General features: G+C 47.4%; 1 protein-coding gene across 1 annotated transcript in view; it reads right to left on the minus strand.

Moving 5' to 3' along the window:
• The window catches only part of MAPKAPK3 (MAPK activated protein kinase 3), a 75,381-nt gene extending 49,944 nt beyond the window's left edge, over positions 1-25,437 (minus strand). The window contains exon 1 of the mRNA XM_069736074.1: positions 24,979-25,437. Within this exon, the coding sequence (XP_069592175.1) occupies positions 24,979-25,173 (195 nt within the window). The 5' untranslated portion in view covers positions 25,174-25,437. The remainder of the gene's footprint in view (positions 1-24,978) is intronic.
• Positions 25,438-26,098: the final 661 nt, after the last annotated feature.

Consider the following 26,098-nt stretch of genomic DNA (forward strand, 5'->3'; position numbering starts at 1 on the left):
CTGCTGATTGCAGTTCTGACTGGGATATTTAGGTGTGCAGGATTCATTAGTCCTTGCCAGTTGTCAATGTTTCTTGTGAAGTGTTGGTTCTCTTTCTGGCTTCTCCTGCTTAGCTGCCAATTCAGCAAAGATAAGTGTCTGTTTCTTTTCCTGTGGCACACAAGCTGTGTGCTTATATTCTGTGCTATTCATTTGTTTTTCTCTTGTCCAGCTTAGATTGTCAGTGTTTTCTCAGTCTTGTTAGATTCTCTGGAGTTGCAGATATACGCTCCACATCTTTAGTTAGATGGTGGAGTTTTTGTATTTTCTGCTGTGGATATTTTTGGAAGGATTTTAATACTGACCCCTTAGTATCCTGTCCTATACTTTCCTATTTTAGCTAGACTGGCCTCTTTTGCTAAATCCTGTTTCCTGCCTACGTGTGTCTTTTCCTCTACTACTCACAGTCAATATTTGTGGGGGGCTGCCTATCCTTTGGGGTTCTGCTCTGAGGCAAGGTAGATTTCCTATTTCCATCTATAGGGGTATTTAGTCCTCCGGCTGTGTCGAGGTGTCTAGGTTTTGTTAGGTACACCCCACGGCTACTTCTAGTTGCGGTGTTAAGATCAGGATTTGCGATCAGTATAGTTACCACCTTCTCCAGTGAAAGTTTTCATGCTGCTCCAAGGTCACCTGATCATAACACAGCTCCCTCCGCCCCTGTAACAGGGGGGGATGAGATCAGCCCCCTTCCAGCAGCAGCCCAGTAAAGAGTGAGACTGCATGGGAAAAGGAAGGTTGATTCCAGCGTCAGTCGCAATGCAAATGCAGGCAGGCTTCCCAGCATACGTTTCCTCTCCTCCTATGCATTTAACTGCAAATCAATACCCTGGGCTGCCAAAAGGATCCCCGGATAGTTTTTCCACTCCAGTAAATAGTCCCAGACAGCAGCAGGAAGCCCTTACCTAAGGAAGTGAGGACAGGTTTCACTTAGACTACCCCAACACCTCCTCCGGGTGACAATAAAGCAGAGTAGGCAGCGAATGGAGGTGTATAGGAGATGACCAGTCCAGTGAAGGGTTGATGGGGGGCTACAGAAAGTAGTCCTACGCACCCACAACCCCCAGTGCACGCAGGCAATCCCCTAGAGTTCTATAAAGCCATGAAGGGTACAGCTGATAGCTATGATGCTGCGTGGAATGATTTGGAACCATTATGCTGCATCTCTGATGGGGTGTCACTAGCTGAGAAAATAGAAGCAGTTCAGGTGAAGGCCATAAACGCCATAATACAGGAGATACCAGCAGACACGAAAACTAGGGAGTCGGGACAGTAATTTCTAGCCAGGTTACTTGTGGTTGCCAGAAAGCAGACAGCGGACTTAGCTTCAGAATTACCAGAAGTATTTTGGGGTTCAGAGGAGCCTATTGACAGATTTTATGCTAGATGTACAGCAGTGTTCACAGATCATGATTATGACCTGAAGAATCTAGGGAAGCTAGGTTTCTTACAAATATGTTCCTGACAGGATTAAGAGAAGAGTGAGGCCAGAATGTATCTATGCTACATTCGATCAGTCCCTTCCCATGTTATGGTGAATATACCTCCGGATGTATTTAATAATACTGTGAGAACTGCGGTGCAGGGGACAGGTATATATCACAGGGGAACAGGTGGAGGAAAAGGAAAGATGGTTGGAGTTCGCCAAGAGAAGAGTAAACCCAAATAGTGGTCCCCACAGGATGTCTATCACTTTCACACAATTATGCCTGATTTTATACATGGGCGAGTCGTACTGATATAAGAAAATGGAGATGCCACAACGATTCATGACAGGGACAACAGTCCAGGGTGTAGGGACAGATGGGGCAGTCCGTCCCTGGCATGAAACAGAACCCAAGAATGTGTGAACAGCACGGACCACAGACTGGTGCGCCCAAGTGCTGGTCTCAGATAAATGTCCTAAGCTTGATAGGTGCTGATATCCTGAGTGCAATGAATGCAGTTATTAATTGGAAGAAGAGTATTACTGTTACAGGCCCATTGTCTGGAGCAACCCTCTCCACTATGATGTCGCTAATTCAGCTAGATCACGAAAGACTGCTAATTGACAAAGATGAGGACATTCGGCAAATGATCGAGCAAACGGCTGCAGTTTGGGGAAAGGATAAGAGAGATGTTGGTTTAACACAAGTATCCATCAAATTGAAGCCAGGTACTGTACCGGTGTGTATGAGACAATATCCCCTGAGCAGAGAGCAACCAGGTATGTCTAATTGAAAATAGATTCTTTGCTAATCTTTTTGTACCACGAAGGATGTAAGGTTTCAAGGAAAAAAAGAGGAAAAAGTAGTTTTCTTAGGTCTCTGAATGGGTAAAAGGCCGTAAGCGAAGCAATTGTGGTCACTTCCGTAAGTACACTGGAACATTACTAGGGCTGATCGGCTACTGTAGAGAATGGATTCCCTCCGCATCACAAATCATGCACCCTCTATTTGATGTGCTGTCAACGTGAAACAAGGGTCAGCCATACCAACTGACCACAGAAGCAAAAGAGGGGTTTAGGGACCGGAGGGAAGCCATTCTCTCAGCCCCAGCACTAGGAATCCCAAGTTATGACCTCCCTTTCCGTTTGTACTGTCATAAATCCGGGGGGACATGTTATGGGTGTACTGGCATGTTATGGGTGTACTGGCATGTTATGGGTGTACTGGCATGTTATGGGTGTAGTGACATGTTATGGGTGTACTGGCATGTTATGGGTGTACTGGCATGTTATGGGTGTACTGGCATGTTATGGGTGTACTGGCATGTTATGGGTGTACTGACATGTTATGGGTGTACTGGCATGTTATGGGTGTACTGGCATGTTATGGGTGTACTGGCATGTTATGGGTGTACTGGCATGTTATGGGTGTACTGGCATGTTATGGGTGTACTGGCATGTTATGGGTGTACTGGCATGTTATGGGTGTACTGGCATGTTATGGGTGTACTGACATGTTATGGGTGTACTGGCATGTTATGGGTGTACTGGCATGTTATGGGTGTACTGGCATGTTATGGGTGTACTGGCATGTTATGGGTGTACTGGCATGTTATGGGTGTACTGGCATGTTATGGGTGTACTGGCATGTTATGGGTGTACTGGCATGTTATGGGTGTACTGGCATGTTATGGGTGTACTGGCATGTTATGGGTGTACTGGCATGTTATGGGTGTACTGGCATGTTATGGGTGTACTGGCATGTTATGGGTGTACTGGCATGTTATGGGTGTACTGGCATGTTATGGGTGTACTGGCATGTTATGGGTGTACTGGCATGTTATGGGTGTACTGGCATGTTATGGGTGTACTGGCATGTTATGGGTGTAGTGACATGTTATGGGTGTACTGGCATGTTATGGGTGTAGTGGCATGTTATGGGTGTACTGGCATGTTATGGGTGTACTGACATGTTATGGGTGTAGTGGCATGTTATGGGTGTACTGGCATGTTATGGGTGTACTGGCATGTTATGGGTGTACTGGCATGTTATGGGTGTACTGGCATGTTATGGGTGTACTGACATGTTATGGGTGTACTGGCATGTTATGGGTGTAGTGACATGTTATGGGTGTACTGGCATGTTATGGGTGTACTGGCATGTTATGGGTGTACTGGCATGTTATGGGTGTACTGGCATGTTATGGGTGTAGTGACATGTTATGGGTGTACTGGCATGTTATGGGTGTAGTGGCATGTTATGGGTGTACTGGCATGTTATGGGTGTACTGACATGTTATGGGTGTAGTGGCATGTTATGGGTGTACTGGCATGTTATGGGTGTACTGGCATGTTATGGGTGTACTGGCATGTTATGGGTGTACTGGCATGTTATGGGTGTACTGACATGTTATGGGTGTACTGGCATGTTATGGGTGTAGTGACATGTTATGGGTGTACTGGCATGTTATGGGTGTACTGACATGTTATGGGTGTAGTGACATGTTGTCACGATTCCCCTGACCGCTGTCACCAATGGGTCAGGATTCACACCGTGACCGTCACCCCTACGTCACGGATTGAGGTGACTTTAGGCCAACAGACGGCTATCACATGTGCAGGGGGGCTTATCTTAGATATCCCTCCACTCCACGATGTGATGAAAAACCACACACAAGGCTATTGACCTCTTAGCTTACAGCAGGGGCTTATTCTAGGTATCCCACTGCTTTCAATATACCACAAACTGCAGGGATTTATGTATATCCCGCTTACAGTTCCACTTAACACTTGCAGCTCTCTGGCGCCCCCTTACTCTCACGTCAGATTAGGTACTGCACCCTGGGTAATTAGTCGCCAGAAAGGCTGCCTGCTATGTACTGGCTATTGGGCACGCTGCAGCGACGCGATAACTACTCCCACTCAGGCAGGAACAATAATTATTAACCCCGCAGCCGCTTCAGCATCACCCAAAAGTCTGCACACTATCGGTATCACTGCCACCAGCTTCGATTAAACGGGTCCGAAGCTAACCCAACACAACAATAACAGTAGCGTATTTCACTTCAGAAGACTGGGTAAGTTTAGAGCATGGATGAACGAACTAATATATAATAGTATATTCCATTGAAATTAATTAGGCAGTGCTTTATCAAAAATATTTTATAAAGAAGTTACAAATGAGACAATTGCAAATATGTACAAGGGTAATTATGAAGTAAACAGGGATTAAATGAGAAAAAAGTATCACTCACATGTTCAAAGCATTGCAGGCAATCAGGCTAGGGCATTTTCCATATATCCCAGTCCATGGGATGCTGCTGGCTTCAGGAGAGGACAAGAAGTCAGGAAGAAATCTAGCAGAAAGTGACTCCTCAGAGCCTGCCAGACACTTAAAACATTAAGGCTGTGACATCACAGAAAGGCTGGCTTATCCAGACCCTCCTCTCTCTACATTCTGCCTAAACTTTAAACTATTTTCTCTGATTTCGATAACTTCACTACAAAACATGTCAGCGTCCTAAAAAGCTCATCATTCATCTCAGATTAACGTGAGCATTCTAATGAGATCAAATATGTCCTAACTGGGATACATATTTACAGAGAAATTCCTACTTCTTTACCAGATGGAGTTAGAAGCCCGAGATTCATGGGATGTGTAAATACACCGAGTGAGACTAAGAATATATATTTTCGTATTTCTAGCTTAAATCGTTTGCCTAATATCTAACAAAAACTAAACAAAGAATCTTTCATGAATTTTTGGAGCCATTTTTCCTGTTCTAGCTGGACAAGAGCTTACACAGGAAATGCCAGTCGTAAATTCCGTTCGGCCATAAAACTTCTAACCCCCACACTCTCTGAGAAGGAAAGCCAGGAATTTGCAGCCACAAACTGTTACTCCAAGAAGGGGGCTTAGCCCACGCAGGCTAGAAAAAAAAAAACTAACTATATTTCATACCATATCGTGACACATGTTATGGGTGTACTGGCATGTTATGGGTGTACTGGCATGTTATGGGTGTACTGGCATGTTATGGGTGTACTGGCATGTTATGGGTGTACTGGCATGTTATGGGTGTACTGACATGTTATGGGTGTACTGGCATGTTATGGGTGTACTGACATGTTATGGGTGTACTGACATGTTATGGGTGTACTGGCATGTTATGGGTGTACTGACATGTTATGGGTGTACTGACATGTTATGGGTGTAGTGACATGTTATGGGTGTAGTGACATGTTATGGGTGTACTGGCATGTTAGGGGTGTACTGGCATGTTAGGGGTGTACTGGCATGTTAGGGGTGTACTGGCATGTTAGGGGTGTACTGGCATGTTAGGGGTGTACTGACATGTTAGGGGTGTAGTGACATGTTAGGGGTGTAGTGACATGTTAGGGGTGTAGTGACATGTTAGGGGTGTAGTGACATGTTAGGGGTGTAGTGACATGTTAGGGGTGTACTGACATGTTAGGGGTGTACTGTTTTAACACAAATACTTGCCAATATGCAAGAGCCGCCAATCCCTAATGTAAATCTAGAGCTTTATGTAAATGGGTCACAGTTTTTTTTTTTTGTTTGTTTTTTTTAAAAGTCCAACTACCTCATAGAGGTTGTGCAATAGTTGATGAACATGAGGTGGTAGAAAGTGAAGCTTTACGTTCTAGGAGGTCTGCTCGGGAAGCTGAGGCATGTATAATGGCAGAGCATTTACTGACAGTGCCACGCATTCGGCATTTTCCATGATTGCGGTCCCATATGGAAGAGCAGAAAGTTTATTGGCTCTTCTGGTAAACCCGTTATAAAGAGCAGAGTTGGTGGCTCAGCTTCTGAGAGTGCTGGAACTGCCCAAGAGAGGTGCAATAATTAAAGTGCCGGCGGCTCATACTAAGGAGCGCACTAGAGAAGCTGAAGGCAATAATAGAGCTGACACTGCGGCAAAGGCTGCTGCACTACTACCTCTCCCCGCAGAAATATACACTGTGCAGGGGTCCGGGGGGTGGACCTACAACTACTCCGGAGCCTGTAGATTCGGCCTCTGCAGCGGAAAAGGAAGGATGGCAAAGGCACTCAGGTGCGAAGGAAGAAGATGGACTGAGGAGAGCGGACAGTGAGTACTGCCTTCCTAGGGCAATGTTCCCCATGATGGGCGCTCTCTCTGATGGACTGGTGCATCAGTCCAAAGACACAATGATAAATCAGGTAAAAGCTAAGTGGGTGACCCCAGAATTCCATTGTGCTGCTGCTAGATTCATATAGGGAGGCGTAGTCTGTGTATGCCTAAATGTGGGAGAAGTGCACGGCCCGACCATTGTACCTGCCCCAGCCACCTCACATTAATGTCATACAGCTCCTAGAGGTAGGCATCTATGAATATGTGCTGGTATGTATCGACTGGGTGACATTTTTTATAGTATAACTGATTATTTATTTGATGCTCTAAATGTTGAATCAGCTTATAGTTATTATTAATCATCATTCTATAGTACATAATTATCTCACGGCCTCTCAAGGAGGCTTCTGTCAGGTTGGAGGACCTGCCTGTTGCCGCTATATAGATCCTTCTGGACTACTGAGAGTTAGGCTACGTTCACATTTGCGTTGTGCGATGTTGCGTCGGCGACGCAACGCAAACAAAAACGCACAAAAACACACGCTAAAACGCATAGTTTTGCGACGCATGCGTCCTTTTTTGCCGAATTTTGGACGCAAAAAAAATGCATCTTGCTGCGTCCTCTGCGCCCTAACGCTTGCGGCAAAAAAACGCATGCATCGCAAAACGCATGCAAACGCATGTCCATGCGCCCCCATGTTAAATATAGGGGTGCATGCGTCGCCGCGGCTGCGCCCGACGCAGCCCGGCAGAACGCAAATGTAAACGTAGCCTTACTCCTGATACAGAATAACTTGAAATGATAAAGGGAAGGGGTGAGAAAAGCGAATTCACTGGATGATTTATCTCTCCCTGAATGGCTCCTATGGATAAACCCCGTGAACCAGTTCAAAGGAATAGGTGGATGGATATCCGGTGTAATTCATGTCCTTATTCAAGCGGTTTTAGTGATACTAATCATTGCAGGGATGATAAAGTTATTTGTTATGCAATAAGGAAAATTCTTAGTTCTAATTGCAAATGTTTTCCAGGTAAATATCGAACTAAAATTGATACTGACACTGACGTAGAAATAAAGCCTACCCAAGTGATGATGACTACTTTCATAACTGCGCTACAACGTGAATGTATATTCTGCAACAAGCAAACATCTGTGGACCTGGCCGATTGCACGCACTGCGGGAAGCCCATGGTCTAAAGGAGAATTGGAGAGGAGAGCTACTTGACTAAAAGAGCAAGAGAACCTAATATGGACTTTTTCCTGATTATGACAATTAATAAGATGATTCATTTATTCTCTATATTCTAGATTTTTATATACTCACTCACATATATAATATATTAACAAAGTTTATTAATATATATATATATATATATATATATATATATATATATACCTGTATCCCCTTTCAGTGGTTCCTATAAGAATAGGGTTGCGAAGGGAAAGGTAGGCCTGGATCCAAGTATAGTCTGAACGGATACACAGCAGGACTGGTATCCCATGATATACATAGGAAAAGCCGTGTATTTTGTGAAGTAGGGCTATCTTGCAGGCCTAAGGATAGGAAGGAGTCAGCTAGGGCAAGGTAAATCAGATGATAAAAAGAGGGGAATTGTTAAAGAAATTGTAGCAGTTCTGTTACAGAAAGGGTTAATCTTCATATTGTTTAATATCAGAAAATGGCTGAAAAACAATTCTTACATAAAGTCTTGCACAATATTATCATCTGAGTCAAATTTAGGGCCATTTCCCGGATATCTATATATCTTTGGTCAAGATTTCCCAAAAAATGTCAAGGACATCTCTAATTGTCCGAAACCACCCAAAAATGTGCAGTTCTAGCCAACATTACATAAAACCGCAGACATGCGAACAACAACTCCCCACATTCTTACACCACATTCATCATCTCATCCAGGATGCTTTTGTCAATGTATTGTGTAAGAACTTCATTTATGCCAATCTATTATGTAACTAGTTTTTCCCCTTTCTGGGGTATAAAAGATGGCCCCACAGTGAATAAAGGCAGATACACTATTATCTTGGAAAGACAACACGTGTCTGTCTCTCTGATTTTAGTTCTTCCCAATTCTAGGTGCCTATGAATAGAGAACACCTGACTAGGTTGGAAATCCCTTCTCTAACAGTACATACATTACTGATCCTGAGTTACATCCTGTATTATACCCCAGAGCTGCACTCACTATTCTGCTGGTGCAGTCGCTGTGTACATACATTACATTACTGATCCTGAGTTACATCCTGTATTATACTCCAGAGCTGCACTCACTATTCTGCTGGTGCAGTCGCTGTGTACATACATTACATTACTGATCCTGAGTTACATCCTGTATTATCCTCCAGAGCTGCACTCACTCTGTACATACATTGGACTGAAATCTATATCTCTGTGGAGGGGTAGGGTCCTGCTGTGATTAAAAAAGCCTGAGGCTAAAGGTACCTTCACACTAAACTATATCGCTAGCAATCCGTGACGTTGCAGCGTCCTGGCTAGCGATATCGTTTAGTTTGACAGGCAGCAGCGATCAGAATCCTGCTGTGATGTCGTTGGTCGGGGCTAGAGGGCCAGAACTTTATTTGGTCGCTGGCTCTCCCGCTGACATCGCTGAATCGGCGTGTGTGACACCGATTCAGCGATGTCTTCACTGGTAACCAGGGTAAACATCGGGTTACTAAGCGCAGGGCCGTGCTTAGTAACCCGATGTTTACCCTGGTTACCATCCTAAAAGTAAAAAAACAAACGCTACATACTTACCTTCTGCTGTCTGTCCCCGGCACTGTGCTTTCCTGCACTCACTGTGAGCGCCGGGCAGCCGGAAAGCAGAGCGGTGACGTCACCGTTCTGCTTTCCGGCTGCCCGGCGCTCACAGCCAGAGCAGAGAAGCAGAGCGCCGGGGACAGACAGCGGAAGGTAAGTATGAAGTGTTTGTTTTTTTTACTTTTAGGATGGTAACCAGGGTAAACATCGGGTTACTAAGCGCGGCCCTGCGCTTAGTAATCCGATATTTACCCTGGTTACCGGCATCGTTGGTCGCTAGAGAGCGGTCTGTGTGACAGCTCTCCAGCGACCAAACAGCGACGCTGCAGCGATCCGGATCGTTGTCTGGATCGCTGCAGCGTCGTTTAGTGTGAAGGTACCTTAAGAGGCGGAGTGCTCAGTCAGAAGGCTAATGAATACAAATTAAAGATATAAGATAAAGGCTTTACTGGTTAGAGTCACGGTGTATACCGGATGTAAACAGCCTTGTACAGCAAGTATCAAAACTAATGTTATAGGACGCACTTCAAAGTGACACTGAGTTCTATAGAATTCAGTACGAATGGCTTCTAAGCAGCGGTCAGTACACAGATGAAGGTCACAACATGACCGAAACGTCTGGGTTGCATGTACTACATTCTGGATCCTTTATATTTTATTCACCCGAGTTGATTACAGAATTGTGTAAAGGCACCGTCATCTTAATGGATGGAAACTTTTGACTTTGCAGTAAGTAATAAAAATGCCTCAAAACATTATCTGTCTCATTATTCTGGCATTTGGCAAATATTAATAATTATGGTTTGGGACCATACTTGATCACCTCTAACAGCTGTGCCACGCTATATTACTATTTTTAAACAATTTTGGACTGCCCATAAGATGATATCATGTGTTTGGTTTTTTTTGCAACATCTGAGTTAATTAGAGACACACCTGTGGATGTATTTAATGCACACCTGAAACACACTGGTTCTTTGTGTAGCATCATGGGAAAGTCTCAGGAAATCAGCCAAGATATCTGGAAGAGAATTGTGGACTTGCACATGTCTGGCTCTTCCTTGGGTACAATGTCCAGATACCTGAAGGTGCCCCGTTCATCTGTGCAAACAATTATACGTAAGTATAATCAAGATAGGAATGTCCATTCATTATACCGCTCAGGAAGGAGATGAGTTCTGTGTCCCAGAGATGACCGAGCTTTGGTCCAATATGTTCATATCAACCCAAGGAGAAAAACAAAAGACCTTGTGAAGATGATGACGGAAGATTGTGTCAATATCTACAGTGAAACGAGTACTGTATCACCATGGGCTGGAAGGCCACTCTGCCAGGAAGAAGCCATTACTCCAAAAGAAACATAAAAAAAAGAGATTAATGTGTGCAAATGCACACAGGTACAAGGACCTTCATTTTTGGAGACATAGCCTGTGTTCTGATGAAACTAAATTTGAACTTTTTGGGCATAATGACCATCGTTACGTTTGGAGGTAAAAGAGAGAAGTTTGGAAGCCTAAGAACACCATTCCTACTGTGAAACACGGGGGGAGGCAGCAGCATGTTAGGGGGTTGTCTTGCTGCAGGAGGGACTGGTGCACTTCACAAATTAGATGGCATCATGAGAAAAGAAGATCATGTGACAAATATATATATACACACAAATATACCAGGATGGGAGACATTACTACATAATGGGGACAACTTGCACGTCCTTATATGATTTAGAACGCTACAAGGGCCCATACATCTGACCAACATGCGGGGGCATGGGAATGGCCAAGTCCAAATTTTGCACAGGGGCCCTTCTGACTCTAGTTACGCTACTGGCCATGCTCGCTATTCTCCCAGCATGCCCTGCTTGTTCGGTACATTCTTTCCTTTGTGTTATGAGGATACAGTTAGGGCCAGAAATATTTGGACAGTGACACAATTTTCGCGAGTTGGGCTCTGCATGCCACCACATTGGATTTGAAATGAAACCTCTACAACAGAATTCAAGTGCAGATTGTAACGTTTAATTTGAAGGGTTGAACAAAAATATCTGATAGAAAATGTAGGAATTGTACACATTTCTTTACAAACACTCCACATTTTAGGAGGTCAAAAGTAATTGGACAAATAAACATAACCCAAACAAAATATTTTTATTTTCAATATTTTGTTGCAAATCCTTTGGAGGCAATCACTGCCTTAAGTCTGGAACCCATGGACATCACCAAACGCTGGGTTTCCTCCTTCTTAATGCTTTGCCAGGCCTTTACAGCCGCAGCCTTCAGGTCTTGCTTGTTTGTGGGTCTTTCCGTCTTAAGTCTGGATTTGAGCAAGTGAAATGCATGCTCAATTGGGTTTAGATCTGGAGATTGACTTGGCCATTGCAGAATGTTCCACTTTTTGGCACTCATGAACTCCTGGGTAGCTTTGGCTGTATGCTTGGGGTCATTGTCCATCTGTACTATGAAGCGCCGTCCAATCAACTTTGCAGCATTTGGCTGAATCTGGGCTGAAAGTATATCCCGGTACACTTCAGAATTCATCCGGCTACTCTTGTCTGCTCTTATGTCATCAATAAACACAAGTGACCCAGTGCCATTGAAAGCCATGCATGCCCATGCCATCACGTTGCCTCCACCATGTTTTACAGAGGATGTGGTGTGCCTTGGATCATGTGCCGTTCCCTTTCTTCTCCAAACTTTTTTCTTCCCATCATTCTGGTACAGGTTGATCTTTGTCTCATCTGTCCATAGAATACTTTTCCAGAACTGAGCTGGCTTCTTGAGGTGTTTTTCTGTCTATTTTTGTTATTGATGAATGGTTTGCATCTAGATGTGAACCCTTTGTATTTACTGTCATGGAGTCTTCTCTTTACTGTTGACTTAGAGACAGATACACCTACTTCACTGAGAGTGTTCTGGACTTCAGTTGATGTTGTGAACGGGTTCTTCTTCACCAAATTAAGTGTGCGGCGATCATCCACCACTGTTGTCATCCGTGGACGCCCAGGCCTTTTTGAGTTCCCAAGCTCACCAGTCAATTCCTTTTTTCTCAGAATGTACCCAACTGTTGATTTTGCTACTCCAAGCATGTCTGCTATCTCTCTGATGGATTTTTTCTTTTTTTTTCAGCCTCAGGATGTTCTGCTTCACCTCAATTGAGAGTTCCTTTGACCGCATGTTGTCTGCTCACAGCAACAGCTTCCAAATGCAAAACCACACACCTGGAATCCACCCCTGACCTTTTAACTACTTCATTGATTACAGGTTAACGAGGGAGACGCCTTCAGAGTTAATTGCAGCCCCTAGAGTCCATTGTCCAATTACTTTTGGTCCCTTGAAAAAGAGGACGCTATGCATTACAGAGCTATGATTCCTAAACCCTTTCTCCGATTTGGATGTGGAAACTATCATATTGCAGCTGGGAGTGTGCACTTTCAGCCCATATTATATATATAATTGTATTTCTGAACATGTTTTTGTAAACAGCTAAAATAACAAAACTTGTGTCACTGTCCAAATATTTCTGGCCCTAACTGTTTATTACAGGCAGGTATGTTGCGCTCCGGCAGAAGGTGACTTTCTCTCCCTTCCCCCCGGTGATCGGATAATGATTAATCCATTGACTCAGGCTCCTAATCAGATGTATTGCGGCTCCTCATTGTGATATGGAGGAAATATGACCCAGCAGTGCGAACGCTATAAGCTGCGATCAGTCTGCGGCTGACACATTGTGACGATAACTGCTGTGTGCAGACAGAGGCAGTCATGTTTCATTGTCCATTTCCAGTCCTGGCCCATGAGTGCCCACATACAGATCCGGGGGAACCCTGCTGGGAGGCCAGCGTTAGGTGGAGTTGCCCTTTATGATCAGGGAAGTCTGGGCAGTGGGGGGGGGGGGGGGGGGGGAGGGCACCTTCCTATCAGTTTCTTTTTAAAGATCAGAATTCAGTAAGAGACGTAGGAAATGTGTGTACAGGTCCAGTTACAGCAGCAGCTCCGTCCCCTCCTCCACCGCAGGGTGAGGAATAATGTCAGGAACTCCGCTGACAAATGTCCCATCAGTGCCTGTGGTTTGTGGGGTGAATGTAGTTTACCAGGAACTGAAGCACGAGGCGCCGCGCAAGGCAAAGGGCGCTGCAGCAGTACGAGGCATGGGGTGCATCACTAGCATGGGGCATGGGGCGCATCACTAGCATGAGGCATGGGGCGCATCACTAGAACGAGGCATGGGGCGCATCACTAGAACGAGGCATGGGGCGCATCACTAGCATGAGGCATGGGGCGCATCACTAGCATGAGGCATGGGGCGCATCACTAGAACGAGGCATGGGGCGCATCACTAGAACGAGGCATGGGGCGCATCACTAGAACGAGGCATGGGGCGCATCACTAGCATGAGGCATGGGGCGCATCACTAGAACGAGGCATGGGGCGCATCACTAGCATGAGGCATGGGGCGCATCACTAGAACGAGGCATGGGGCGCATCACTAGCATGGGGCGCATCACTAGAACGAGGCATGGGGCGCATCACTAGAACGAGGCATGGGGCGCATCACTAGAACGAGGCATGGGGCGCATCACTAGAACGAGGCATGGGGCGCATCACTAGAACGAGGCATGGGGCGCATCACTAGCATGAGGCATGGGGCGCATCACTAGAACGAGGCATGGGGCGCATCACTAGCATGAGGCATGGGCGTGCATCACTAGAATGAGGCATGGGGCGCATCACTAGAATGAGGCATGGCGCACATTACTAGCATGAGGCATGGCGCACATCACTAGCATGAGGTATGGCGCCCATCACTAGAACGAGGCATGGCGCACATCACTAGCATGAGGCACGGCATCAGCACAAGGTATGGGGCAAATCACTAGCATGAGGCATGGGGCGCTGCACTCGCTGGCGATGTCACTAATAATTGGCTTCAGCTTTTCTCAGATGTTCTGTGGACTTCTCATGCATTTCTTTGCTGAATTTTCTGACATTATGGCCAAATAGTGATTCTGAAAATACGCAGCAAAACGCTGCGTCCTCAGAGGTCGAATCCACCCGATCCGGCCATGTGCACAGGTGTGAATGTAATGAAGGCCGCTGCTCGGCTCTGCTACATCTGCTCAGCCGACTTTACAACTCCTACACAATTCTCATGGACATCGCTCCGATGTTTCCCAGGATTCCTATTATTCGCACTTTTCAATGAGCCGAGGATCTAATTGGTGATGTGCCAGCGTCGTGTGTGGGAGTGAGCTGCATGTGTGATCACGTGTGTGTACAGGCGTATACATGGATGACAGCGTATATACAGGATATGTCCGTGTGTGAATGATAACGTAGATTTATGAGGATATACAGTTGTGGTCAAAAGTTCTGAGACCAGCACAGATATTGGTTTTCAGATTTTCCCTCTTCAGTCTTTTTGCTATTTAGTCGCTGTTTCTATGGTTACTGACAATTATAAACATTCCGCACATTGTTACATTTTATTGACAAATCCATGAAGTTCCTGTGACGCCTCAACATTCCCAGCGCTGCCCCTTATTCTCCACACTCCCGCCCCTTATTCTCCACACTCCAGCCCCTTATTCTCCACACTCCCGCCCCTTATTCTCCACACTCCCGCCCCTTATTCCCCACACTCCAGCCCCTTATCCTCCACACTCGTGCCCCTTATCATCCACACTCCTGTCCCTTATTCTCCACACTCCTGTCCCTTATTCTCCACACTCCCGCCCCTTATTCTCCAGACTCCCACCCCTTATTCTCCAGACTCCCGCCCCTTATTCTCCAGACTCCCGCCCCTTATTCTCCACACTCCCGCCCCTTATTCTCCACACTCTGGCCCCTTATCATCCACACTCCTGTCCCTTATCCTCCACACTCCTGTCCCTTATTCTCCACAGTTCGGCCCCTTATTCTCCACACTCCTGTCCCTTATTCTCCACACTCCTGTCCCTTATTCTCCACACTCCTGCCCCTTATTCTCCACACTCCTGCCCCTTATTCTCCACACTCCTGCCCCTTATTCTCCACACTCCTGTCCCTTATTCTCCACAGTTCGGCCCCTTATTGTCCACACTCCTGCCCCTTATTGTCCACACTCCTGCCCCTTATTCTCTAGACTCCTGCCCGTTATTCTCCACACTCCTGCCCCTTATTCTCCACACTCCTGCCCCTTATTCTCCACACTCCTGTCCCTTATTCTCCACACTCCTGCCCCTTATTCTCCACACTCCTGCCCCTTATCCTCCACACTCCTGCCCCTTATCCTCCACACTCCTGCCCCTTATTCTCCACACTCCTGCCCCTTATTCTCCACACTCCTGCCCCTTATTCTCCACACTCCTGCCCCTTATTCTCCACACTCCTGCCCCTTATTCTCCACACTCCTGCCCCTTATTCTCCACACTCCTGCTCCTTATTCCCCACACTCCTGCCCCTTATTCTCCACACTGCTGCCCCTTATTCTCCACACTCCTGCCCCTTATTCTCCACACGTCTGCCCCTTATTCTCCACACTCCTGCCCCTTATTCTCCACACTCCTGCCCCTTATTCTCCACACTCCTGCCCCTTATTCTCCACACTCCTGTCCCTTATTCTCCACAGTTCGGCCCCTTATTCTCCACACTCCTGTCCCTTATTCTCCACACTCCTGCCCCTTATTCTCCACACTCCTGCCCCTTATTCTCCACACTCCTGCCCCTTATTCTCCACACTCCTGTCCCTTATTCTCCACAGTTCGGCCCCTTATTCTCCACACTCCTGTCCCTTATTCTCCACACTCCTGCCCCTTATTCTCCACACTTCCCCTCTTCCGCTGGATATCAACTTCTGCGCAGATCCTGACTGACGGCCGTCCATCTTGTCTATTCAGAGCTCAGAGTTATCACAATTTCTGGAATTTTGTTTGTCCGTCTGCTTTTCGAGGATTGACCTCAGGTTGCGAGTCAGTCTGAAAACTTTTGGTCACGTCTGTACGTGTACAATCGATCACAAGTCAGATGTGCTAGAAAAATCCGATCATGGAGCCACACTAAGCAGATATTTGCTGCAAGATTCTGCAGTGAGGGGATACACAATATTAGGAGGGGATTCTATTATTATGGATGATACATGCTCTGTGTGTACAGTATGTATGCAGAGGTTCATGTATGTGCTGTATAATCGTTTGATAATGTATGTGTGTTTTTGTAAAATAAATGTTAATTTCTGCAGTGGCCAATGTCATCATTCCCATACTGCGGAGGCAGAAACAGTTACACCTTTGTTTTTCTGCTGCCAGGATTTCTGCACGAGCCTCGGACTTCACACTGAAGAAATGGAATTTTGAAAATTTTGTTTCCTTTTTCCATCAGTCTCCGTCCTGTGATCTCCATCATTAACCATTTCTTCTCGGTGCTGTAATCTCATTGAAGGGTGTATCTCATGTATCCGTGTCTGTGTAGGTGTATACACGATATGGAATCGTATACACACGAGCTTCCTAACTGCCATCCTGGGATGGCTTCCTAACTGCCATCCACAGAATGTCTGGGACATTTTCCCACTCGTGTGACAGGTGACATCACAGCTCTCCAAATATAACTGATGAGATCATCACAATAGGAATAACCTGCTGATGGCTTATAAAATAATAAAGTAACAGATAAACCCCAGGAATGACGCTCCGGTGGTCCCGGCCTCAACTCTACCCCCTGATCCAGCACTGATGCTCCGGTGGTCCCGGCCTCTTCGCTACCCCCTAATCCAGCACTGACGCTCCGGTGGTCCCGGCCTCTTCACTACCCCCTGATCCAACACTAATGCTGCGGTGGTCCCGGCCTCTTCGCTACCCCCTGATCCAGCACTAATGCTCCGGTGGTCCCGGCCTCTTCACTACCCCCTGATCCAACACTAATGCTACGGTGGTCCCGGCCTCTTCGCTACCCCCTGATCCAGCACTGATGCTCCGGTGGTCCTGGCTTCTTCGCTACCCCCTAATCCAGCACTGACGCTCCGGTGGTCCCGGCCTCTTCACTACCCCCTGATCCAACACTAATGCTCCGGTGGTCCTGGCCTCTTCGCTACCCCCTGATCCAGCACTAATGCTCCGTTGGTCCAGGCCTCTTCGCTACCCCCTGATCCAGCACTGATGCTTCGGTGGTCCCAGCCTCTTCGCTACCCCCTGATCCAGCACTGATGCTCCGGTGGTCCTGGCCTCTTCGCTACCCCCTGATCCAGCACTAATGCTTCGGTGGTCCCAGCCTCTTCGCTACCCCCTGATCCAGCACTGATGCTCCGGTGGTCCTGGCCTCTTCGCTACCCCCTGATCCAGCACTAATGCTTCGGTGGTCCCAGCCTCTTCGCTACCCCCTGATCCAGCACTAATGCTCCGTTGGTCCAGGCCTCTTCGCTACCCCCTGATCCAGCACTAATGCTGCAGTGGTCCTGGCCTCTTCGCTACCCCCTGATCCAGCACTAATGCTGCGGGGGTCCTGGACTCTTCGCTACCCCCTCATCCAGCACTAATGCTGCGGTGGTCCTGGCCTCTTCGCTACCCCCTGATCCAGCACTAATGCTGCAGTGGTCCCGGCCTCTTCACTACCCCCTGATCCAGCACTGATGCTCCGGTGGTCCTGGCTTCTTCGCTACCCCCTGATCCAGCACTAATGCTCCGGTGGTCCTGGCCTCTTCGCTACCCCCTGATCCAGCACTGAGGCACCGATGGTCCTAACCTTCTCGCTACCCCCTGATCCAGCACGGATGCTCTGGTGGTCCAGGCCTCTTTGCTACTCCTGATCCAGCACGGATGCTCCAGTGGTCCTAACCTCTTTGCTACTCCTGATCCAGCACTGATGCTCCGGTGGTCCTAACCTCCTTGCTACCCCCTGATCCAACACTGATGCTCCGGTAGTCCAGGCCTCTTAGCTACCCCCTGATCCAACACTGGTGCACCAATATGGTCCTAACCTTCTCGCTGCCCCCTGATCCAGCACTGATGCACCGATGGTCCTAATCTCCTCACTACCCCCCGATCCAGCACTGATGCGCCGGTGGTCCTGGCCTCTTCGCTACTCCTGATCCAGCACGGATGCTCTGGTGGTCCTGGCCTCCCCTATATCCCTGGGAACAGTATGGACGCCCTGGGGATCTCTGATCTTTGGTTACAAGCAGCAGCCTATAGGGTCACCCGTCGTTCCTCTATGGTACTCAGATATGGGAGTCATGGTGCCGAGGGTATATGAAATTAGAGAAACCCTTTAAGGTCATGACATGACCTCAGGACGGCGGACACAAGCGGTCAGGGTGAAGTGCTCATCATCTGCGGTCTGACACAATCCAGACTCGTCTCCCCGTTGAGACACATTCCAGGGTGACACACCTGTGCACCAGGTGCAACACGCCCTCAACCACAGCGGCGCTGCACCCACAACTGTCCCTGTGGATCCCAGCCCCGAGCCAGAAACACGCAGCAGCCTGAATGTGTTACCACAGGTTGGTGAACTACCACTCCCAGCATCTCTCCACTGCCGACAGTAAATGTGCAGCCTATAGATAAGTGGCGCAGTACAGCAGAGCTCAGCACGGGTCCTCCCCTAAGAAAGATAGGACGTAAACATTGGAGCAAACCCCCAGCAGTGGTCAGCAGGGATGAAAGCCACTGAATACACAACTCCCCACTAACAGCGACTGTAGGATAGGAGACTACAATCTACTATAACGCTCCAGTACTGATATAACCTCCCAACATTATATCACACAGCAGGGGAAATAAGTATTAAACTCGTCAACAGTTTTCTAAGTAGATCTATTTCTAAAGATGCCATTGACATGATATTCTCAACAGATGTCAGTAATGTCCAATCCATACAGGAAAGAAATCACCATAAATGTCCATCAATTATGTGTAATAATAAAAAATGACACAGGGAAAAATTATTGAAGAAAGAGAGGAGCAAAAAGTCCTGGAAAGTTCTGACACCGTCTGAGATCTATCAGTAATTAGGAAGCAATCCTGCCACTTAGCGACAAATAATATCAGGGGGTTCATCTGATGGCCGATAAAAAGGAGTTTCATTACCAAGGGGCCACATAAGAATCATCTCATGATGGGTAACACCAGTGAGCCATCTCAAGACCTTCACAACATTATTGTTGCAAAACATCCTGATGCCATTGGTTACAGAAGAAATTCTAAACTACTGAAGGTTCCAGTGAGTACTGCTGGGGCCATAATCCGGAAGTGTAATGGACATCATTTCACCATAAACCGGCCACGGCCAGGTGCTCCCTGCAAGATTTCAGACAGAGGAGAGAAAAGAATTATCAGAAGAATTGTCCAAGAACTAAGAACCACCTGTGGAGAGCTACAGAAAGACCTGGAACCAGCACGTACAATTGTTTCACAGAAAACTATACGTAAGAGACTTAACCTCTGTGACCTGTATGCACACTCAGCATGGAACCTCCACGACTTGTATGCACACTCAGCATGGAACCTCCACGACCTGTATGCACTCTCAGCATGGAACCTCCACGACCTGTATGCACTCTCAGCATGGAACCTCCACGACTTGTATGCACTCTCAGCATGGAACCTCCACGACTTGTATGCACACTCAGCATGGAACCTCCACGACTTGTATGCACACTCAGCATGGAACCTCCACGACCTGTATGCACTCTCAGCATGGAACCTCCACGACTTGTATGCACGCTCAGCATGGAACCTCCACGACTTGTATGCACGCTCAGCATGGAACCTCCACGACTTGTATGCACGTTCAGCATGGAACCTCCATGACTTGTATGCACTCTCAGCATGGAACCTCCACGACCTGTATGCACTCTCAGCATGGAACCTCCACGACCTGTATGCACTCTCAGCATGGAACCTCCACGACTTGTATGCACACTTAGCATGGAACCTCCACGACCTGTATGCACTCTCAGCATGGACCCTCCACGACTTCTATGAATGCTCAGCATGGAACCTCCACGACTTGTATGCACGCTCAGCATGGAACCTCCACGACTTGTATGAATGCTCAGCATGGAACCTCCACGACTTGTATGCACGCTCAGCATGGAACCTCCACGACTTGTATGCACGCTCAGCATGGAACCTCCACGACTTGTATGCACGCTCAGCATGGAACCTCCACGACTTGTATGCACACTTAGCATGGAACCTCCACGACCTGTATGCACTCTCAGCATGGACCCTCCACGACTTCTATGAATGCTCAGCATGGAACCTTCACGACTTGTATGCACGCTCAGCATGGAACCTCCACGACTTGTATGAACGCTCAGCATGGAACCTCCACGACTTGTATGCACGCTCAGCATGGAACCTCCACGACTTGTATGCACGCTCAGCATGGAACCTCCAAGACTTGTATGCACGCTCAGCATGGAACCTCCAAGACTTGTATGCACGCTCAGCATGGAATCTCCAAGACTTGTATGCACGCTCAGCATGGAATCTCCACGACTTGTATGCACACTCAGCATGGAACCTCCATGACCTGTATGCACTCTCAGCATGGAACCTCCACGACTTGTATGCACTCTCAGCATGGAACCTCCACGACCTGTATGCACTCTCAGCATGGAACCTCCACGACTTGTATGCACACTCAGCATGGAACCTCCACGACCTGTATGCACTCTCAGCATGGAACCTCCACGACTTGTATGCACGCTCAGCATGGAACCTCCACGACTTGTATGCACGCTCAGCATGGAACCTCCACGACTTGTATGCACGTTCAGCATGGAACCTCCACGACTTGTATGCACTCTCAGCATGGAACCTCCACGACCTGTATGCACTCTCAGCATGGAACCTCCACGACCTGTATGCACTCTCAGCATGGAACCTCCACGACTTGTATGCACACTTAGCATGGAACCTCCACGACCTGTATGCACTCTCAGCATGGACCCTCCACGACTTCTATGAATGCTCAGCATGGAACCTCCACGACTTGTATGCACGCTCAGCATGGAACCTCCACGACTTGTATGAATGCTCAGCATGGAACCTCCACGACTTGTATGCACGCTCAGCATGGAACCTCCACGACTTGTATGCACGCTCAGCATGGAACCTCCAAGACTTGTATGCACGCTCAGCATGGAACCTCCAAGACTTGTATGCACGCTCAGCATGGAATCTCCACGACTTGTATGCACACTCAGTATGGAACCTCCACGACTTGTATGAACGCTCAGCATGGAACCTCCACAATTTGTGAGCACGCTCAGCATGGAACCTCCATGACTTGTATGCACGCTCAGAATGGAACCTCGAAGACTTGTATGCACGCTCAGCATGGAACCTCCAAAGTCTCTATGCATGCTCACCACTCAACCTCCACGGCCTGTATGCACGCTCACTATGCATGCTCTATGGCCTGTATGCACGCTCACCACACAAAACTCCATTGCTCAACAAAAAGCACGTTCAAGTGCATTTACAGTTTGCTGAACAACATTTAAACAAGTCTGTGAAATACTGGGAGACTATAGTCTGGTCAGATCAGATCAAAATTGCTGCTAGAATGGCCGAGCCGATCACCGGACCTGCGTCCAAGAGAAAACGTATGGAAGGAACTAAAGCTCAGAGATCACAGGGGGAGCTTCAGGATAGGAAGAGAGTGTGGAAGAATGGGCAAAATTCCACCTGAGCAATGCCTGCGACTAGTTTCTCCATATAGGAGGCGTCTGGAAGCTTCTTCACCAACGAAGACTTTTATACAATGTATTAATTATATTTCAATAGGAGCGTTCAATTCCTGCGTCATCTCTCGTTATTACAATTATTATTATTATTTATTATTACACAATGTATTTTATGGACATCTATGGTGATTTATTTGCCTGTGTGGATTGGATGTTAAGGTACCGTCACACTAGACGATATCGCTAGCGATCCGTGACGTTGCAGCGTCCTCGCTAGCGATATCGTCCAGTGTGACAGGCAGCAGCGATCAGGCCCCTGCTGTGCTGTCGCTGGTCGGGGAAGAAAGTCCAGAACTTTATTTGGTCGCTGGACTCCCCGCAGACATCGCTGAATCGGCGTGACACCGATTCAGCGATGTCTTCGCTGGTAACCAGGGTAAACATCGGGTAACTAAGCGCAGGGCCGCACTTAGTAACCCGATGTTTACCCTGGTTACCATCCTAAAAGTAAAAAAAACAAACAGTACATACTTACCTACCGCTGTCTGTCCTCCAGCGCTGTGCTCTGCACTCCTCCTGTACTGGCTGTGAGCGTCGGTCAGCCGGAAAGCACAGCAGTGACGTCACCGCTCTGCTTTCCAGCCGCTGTGCTCACACAGACAGTACAGGAGGAGTGCAGAGCACAGCGCTGGAGGACAGACGGCTGTAGGTAAGTATGTAGTGTTTGTTTTTTTTTACTTTTAGGATGGTAACCAGGGTAAACATCGGGTTACTAAGCGCGGCCCTGCGCTTAGTTACCCGATGTTTACACTGGTTAACGGCATCGTTGGTCGCTGGAGAGCGGTCTGTGTGACAGCTCTCCAGCGACCAAACAGCGACGCTGCAGCGATCCGGATCGTTGTCGGTATCGCTGCAGCGTCGCTAAGTGTGACGGTACCTTTACTGACATCTGGGGAGAATTTCATATCAGCCCCTCTTATAACGCTCCAGTACTGATATAACCCCAGACATTACACCATATGTGACTGATATCAGCCCCTCTTATAACGCTCCAGTACTGATATAACCCCCAGACATTACACCATATGTGACTGATATCAGCCCCTCTTATAACGCTCCAGTACTGATATAACCCCAGACATTACACCATATGTGACTGATATCAGCCCCTCTTATAACGCTCCAGTACTGATATAACCCCAGACATTACACCATATGTGACTGATATCAGCCCCTCTTATAACGCTCCAGTACTGATATAACCCCCAGACATTACATCATATGTGACTGATATCAGCCTCTTATAATGCTCCAGTACTGATAACCTCCAGACATTACACCATATGTGACTGATATCAGCCCCTCTTATAACGCTCCAGTACTGATATAACCCCCAGACATTACATCATATGTGACTGATATCAGCCTCTTATAATGCTCCAGTACTGATAACCTCCAGACATTACACCATATGTGACTGATATCAGCCCCTCTTATAATGCTCCAGTACTGATATAACCCCAGACATTACACCATATGTGACTGATATCAGCCCCTCTTATAACGCTCCAGTACTGATATAACCCCAGACATTACACCATATGTGACTGATATCAGCCTCTTATAACGCTCCAGTACTGATATAACCCCCAGACATTACATCATATGTGACTGATATCAGCCTCTTATAATGCTCCAGTACTGATAACCGACACCATATGTGACTGATATCAGCCTCTCTTATAACGCTCCAGTACTGATATAACCCCCAGACATTACACCATATGTGACTGATATCAGCCCCTTATAACGCTCCAGTACTGATATAACCCCCAGACATTACACCATATGTGACTGATATCAGCCCCTTATAACGCTCCAGTACTGATATAACCCCCAGACATTACACCATATGTGACTGATATCAGCCCCTCTTATAACGCTCCAGTACTGATATATCCCCCAGACATTTCACCGTATGTGACTGATATCAGCCCCTCTTATAACGCTCCAGTACTGATATAACCCCAGACATTACACCATATGTGACTGATCTCAGCCCCTTATAACGCTCCAGTACTGATATATCCCCCAGACATTTCACCGTATGTGACTGATATCAGCCCCTCTTATAACGCTCCAGTACTGATATAACCCCAGACATTACACCATATGTGACTGATATCAGCCCCTTATAACGCTCCAGTACTGATATATCCCCCAGACATTTCACCGTATGTGACTGATATCAGCCCCTCTTATAACGCTCCAGTACTGATATAACCCCAGACATTACACCATATGTGACTGATATCAGCCCCTCTTATAATGCTCCAGTACTGATATAACCTCCAGACATTACACCATATGTGACTGATATCAGCCCCTCTTATAACGCTCCAGTACTGATATATCCTCCAGACATTACACCATATGTGACTGATATCAGCCCCTCTTATAACGCTCCAGTACTGATATAACCTCCAGACATTACACCATATGTGACTGATATCAGCCCCTCTTATAATGCTCCAGTACTGATATAACCTCCAGACATTACACCGTATGTGACTGATATCAGCCTCTTATAACGCTCCAGTACTGATATATCCTCCAGACATTACACCGTATGTGACTGATATCAGCCCATTATAACGCTCCTTCTGCACTGTGCCCGCTGATGGTGCTGTATCCGGTGCAGCGCTGGCACTGATTGGCACGTATAGATCCTATGGATATACCCACGGCTCAGCTGACCAATCACACGATCCTTCCTGTGCCGCTGTGTTGCCAGGACTCGTGGAGGCGCCGGTGCCACCTTCCTGACACACCTCGTGCTCCTTTGTACCCGGCTGCTTATTGTAAACGCTGACGGTAGCGATGACCTCCCGGTGTCGCTCCGGGCCGCCACTTGCTGTTTTTTGCGCCGGCTGCCGGCACGGACACCACTCACCTTCAGTGCGCACTTCTGCCCGCTGTCTCTGCGGTAACACTCCAGCACTTTGCCATTGATGCCGAGGCCGAGCACCTGCTTGGACACTTTGTAGTCATCGGTGATGGCGTGGCGCTTGATCTCGTACTTGGTGGTCTGCGCCAGGCTCGGGGGGCTGTCATTGCTCGTCTCCTGCACGTTGGCATTTTCCTCCATGGTGCCCACTCAAGACTCTCAAGCAAGCAGCAGCCTCATGGCGACAGCTCGGTGCTAAAGTCCTGGTGCCTGCGACTCCCACAGTAAATCTGCTCTGCCACAAGGGAGGGAGCGGAGGACAAGAGGAGGCAGCGCACCGGGGAGGAGCCAGCCGACAATTAACCCCTGGACTGCCGCTGCCATTAACTACTACCAGCAATCCTGAAGATCTGACCCATCAATCCCAGTGAGGCTTCACTGTCGGGCATAAGAGGCAGCGGTACTGTGCCTTTAAATAGAAGCGGTGACCTCTCTGCTTGTGCTCAGACCCTGCAGGTCTCCACCTTCCACACTGGGGGGCGCTATTCATCTGTATCATTGGTCATCTGTATCTATTCATACCACTCTTTCATTACTTTGCTACAGTTCCTGCTACTATTTATCCTATTAGATCTGTGTATTGCTGGCGTCGGAGATCCTTCAGCATCTTCCCTGTGCACTTCACTCTGTGTTTTCATTGTCTATATTTATTATTTACTTTTATACACCTATTAATAAAGTATCTTTTTACCTATATACTCCTTTTTTCTCGTCTTCTTACACCGGCCTGGCGCTGCCCACAGGGAGCTCCATCCCCCCTTAGATACCCTCTCATCCAGCCAAACCGGACGACGTTCCTTGCACTGATGAGGAGCAAAACCCCCGAAACTGGTGTCTGCCAATGGAGAGTCTGGTCTGGCTCCTTATCCTCAGACCGGTGACTAGACTCGTTAAGGGGTCGACACTCTGAAAGACCACCTCTATGATAAGACCACCCATAAAAGACTTCTCTCTGTATAATAAGATCACCCATATCAGACCACTTATATGAGACCACCTCTATAATAAACCACACGTGTGAAAGATTCCTATATGAGACCACTGTAAGACCACCCATAAAGACCGC

This window comes from Ranitomeya imitator, chromosome 8 (genome assembly GCF_032444005.1).
Source record: "Ranitomeya imitator isolate aRanImi1 chromosome 8, aRanImi1.pri, whole genome shotgun sequence".
In the NCBI taxonomy this organism is placed as follows: domain Eukaryota; kingdom Metazoa; phylum Chordata; class Amphibia; order Anura; family Dendrobatidae; genus Ranitomeya; species Ranitomeya imitator.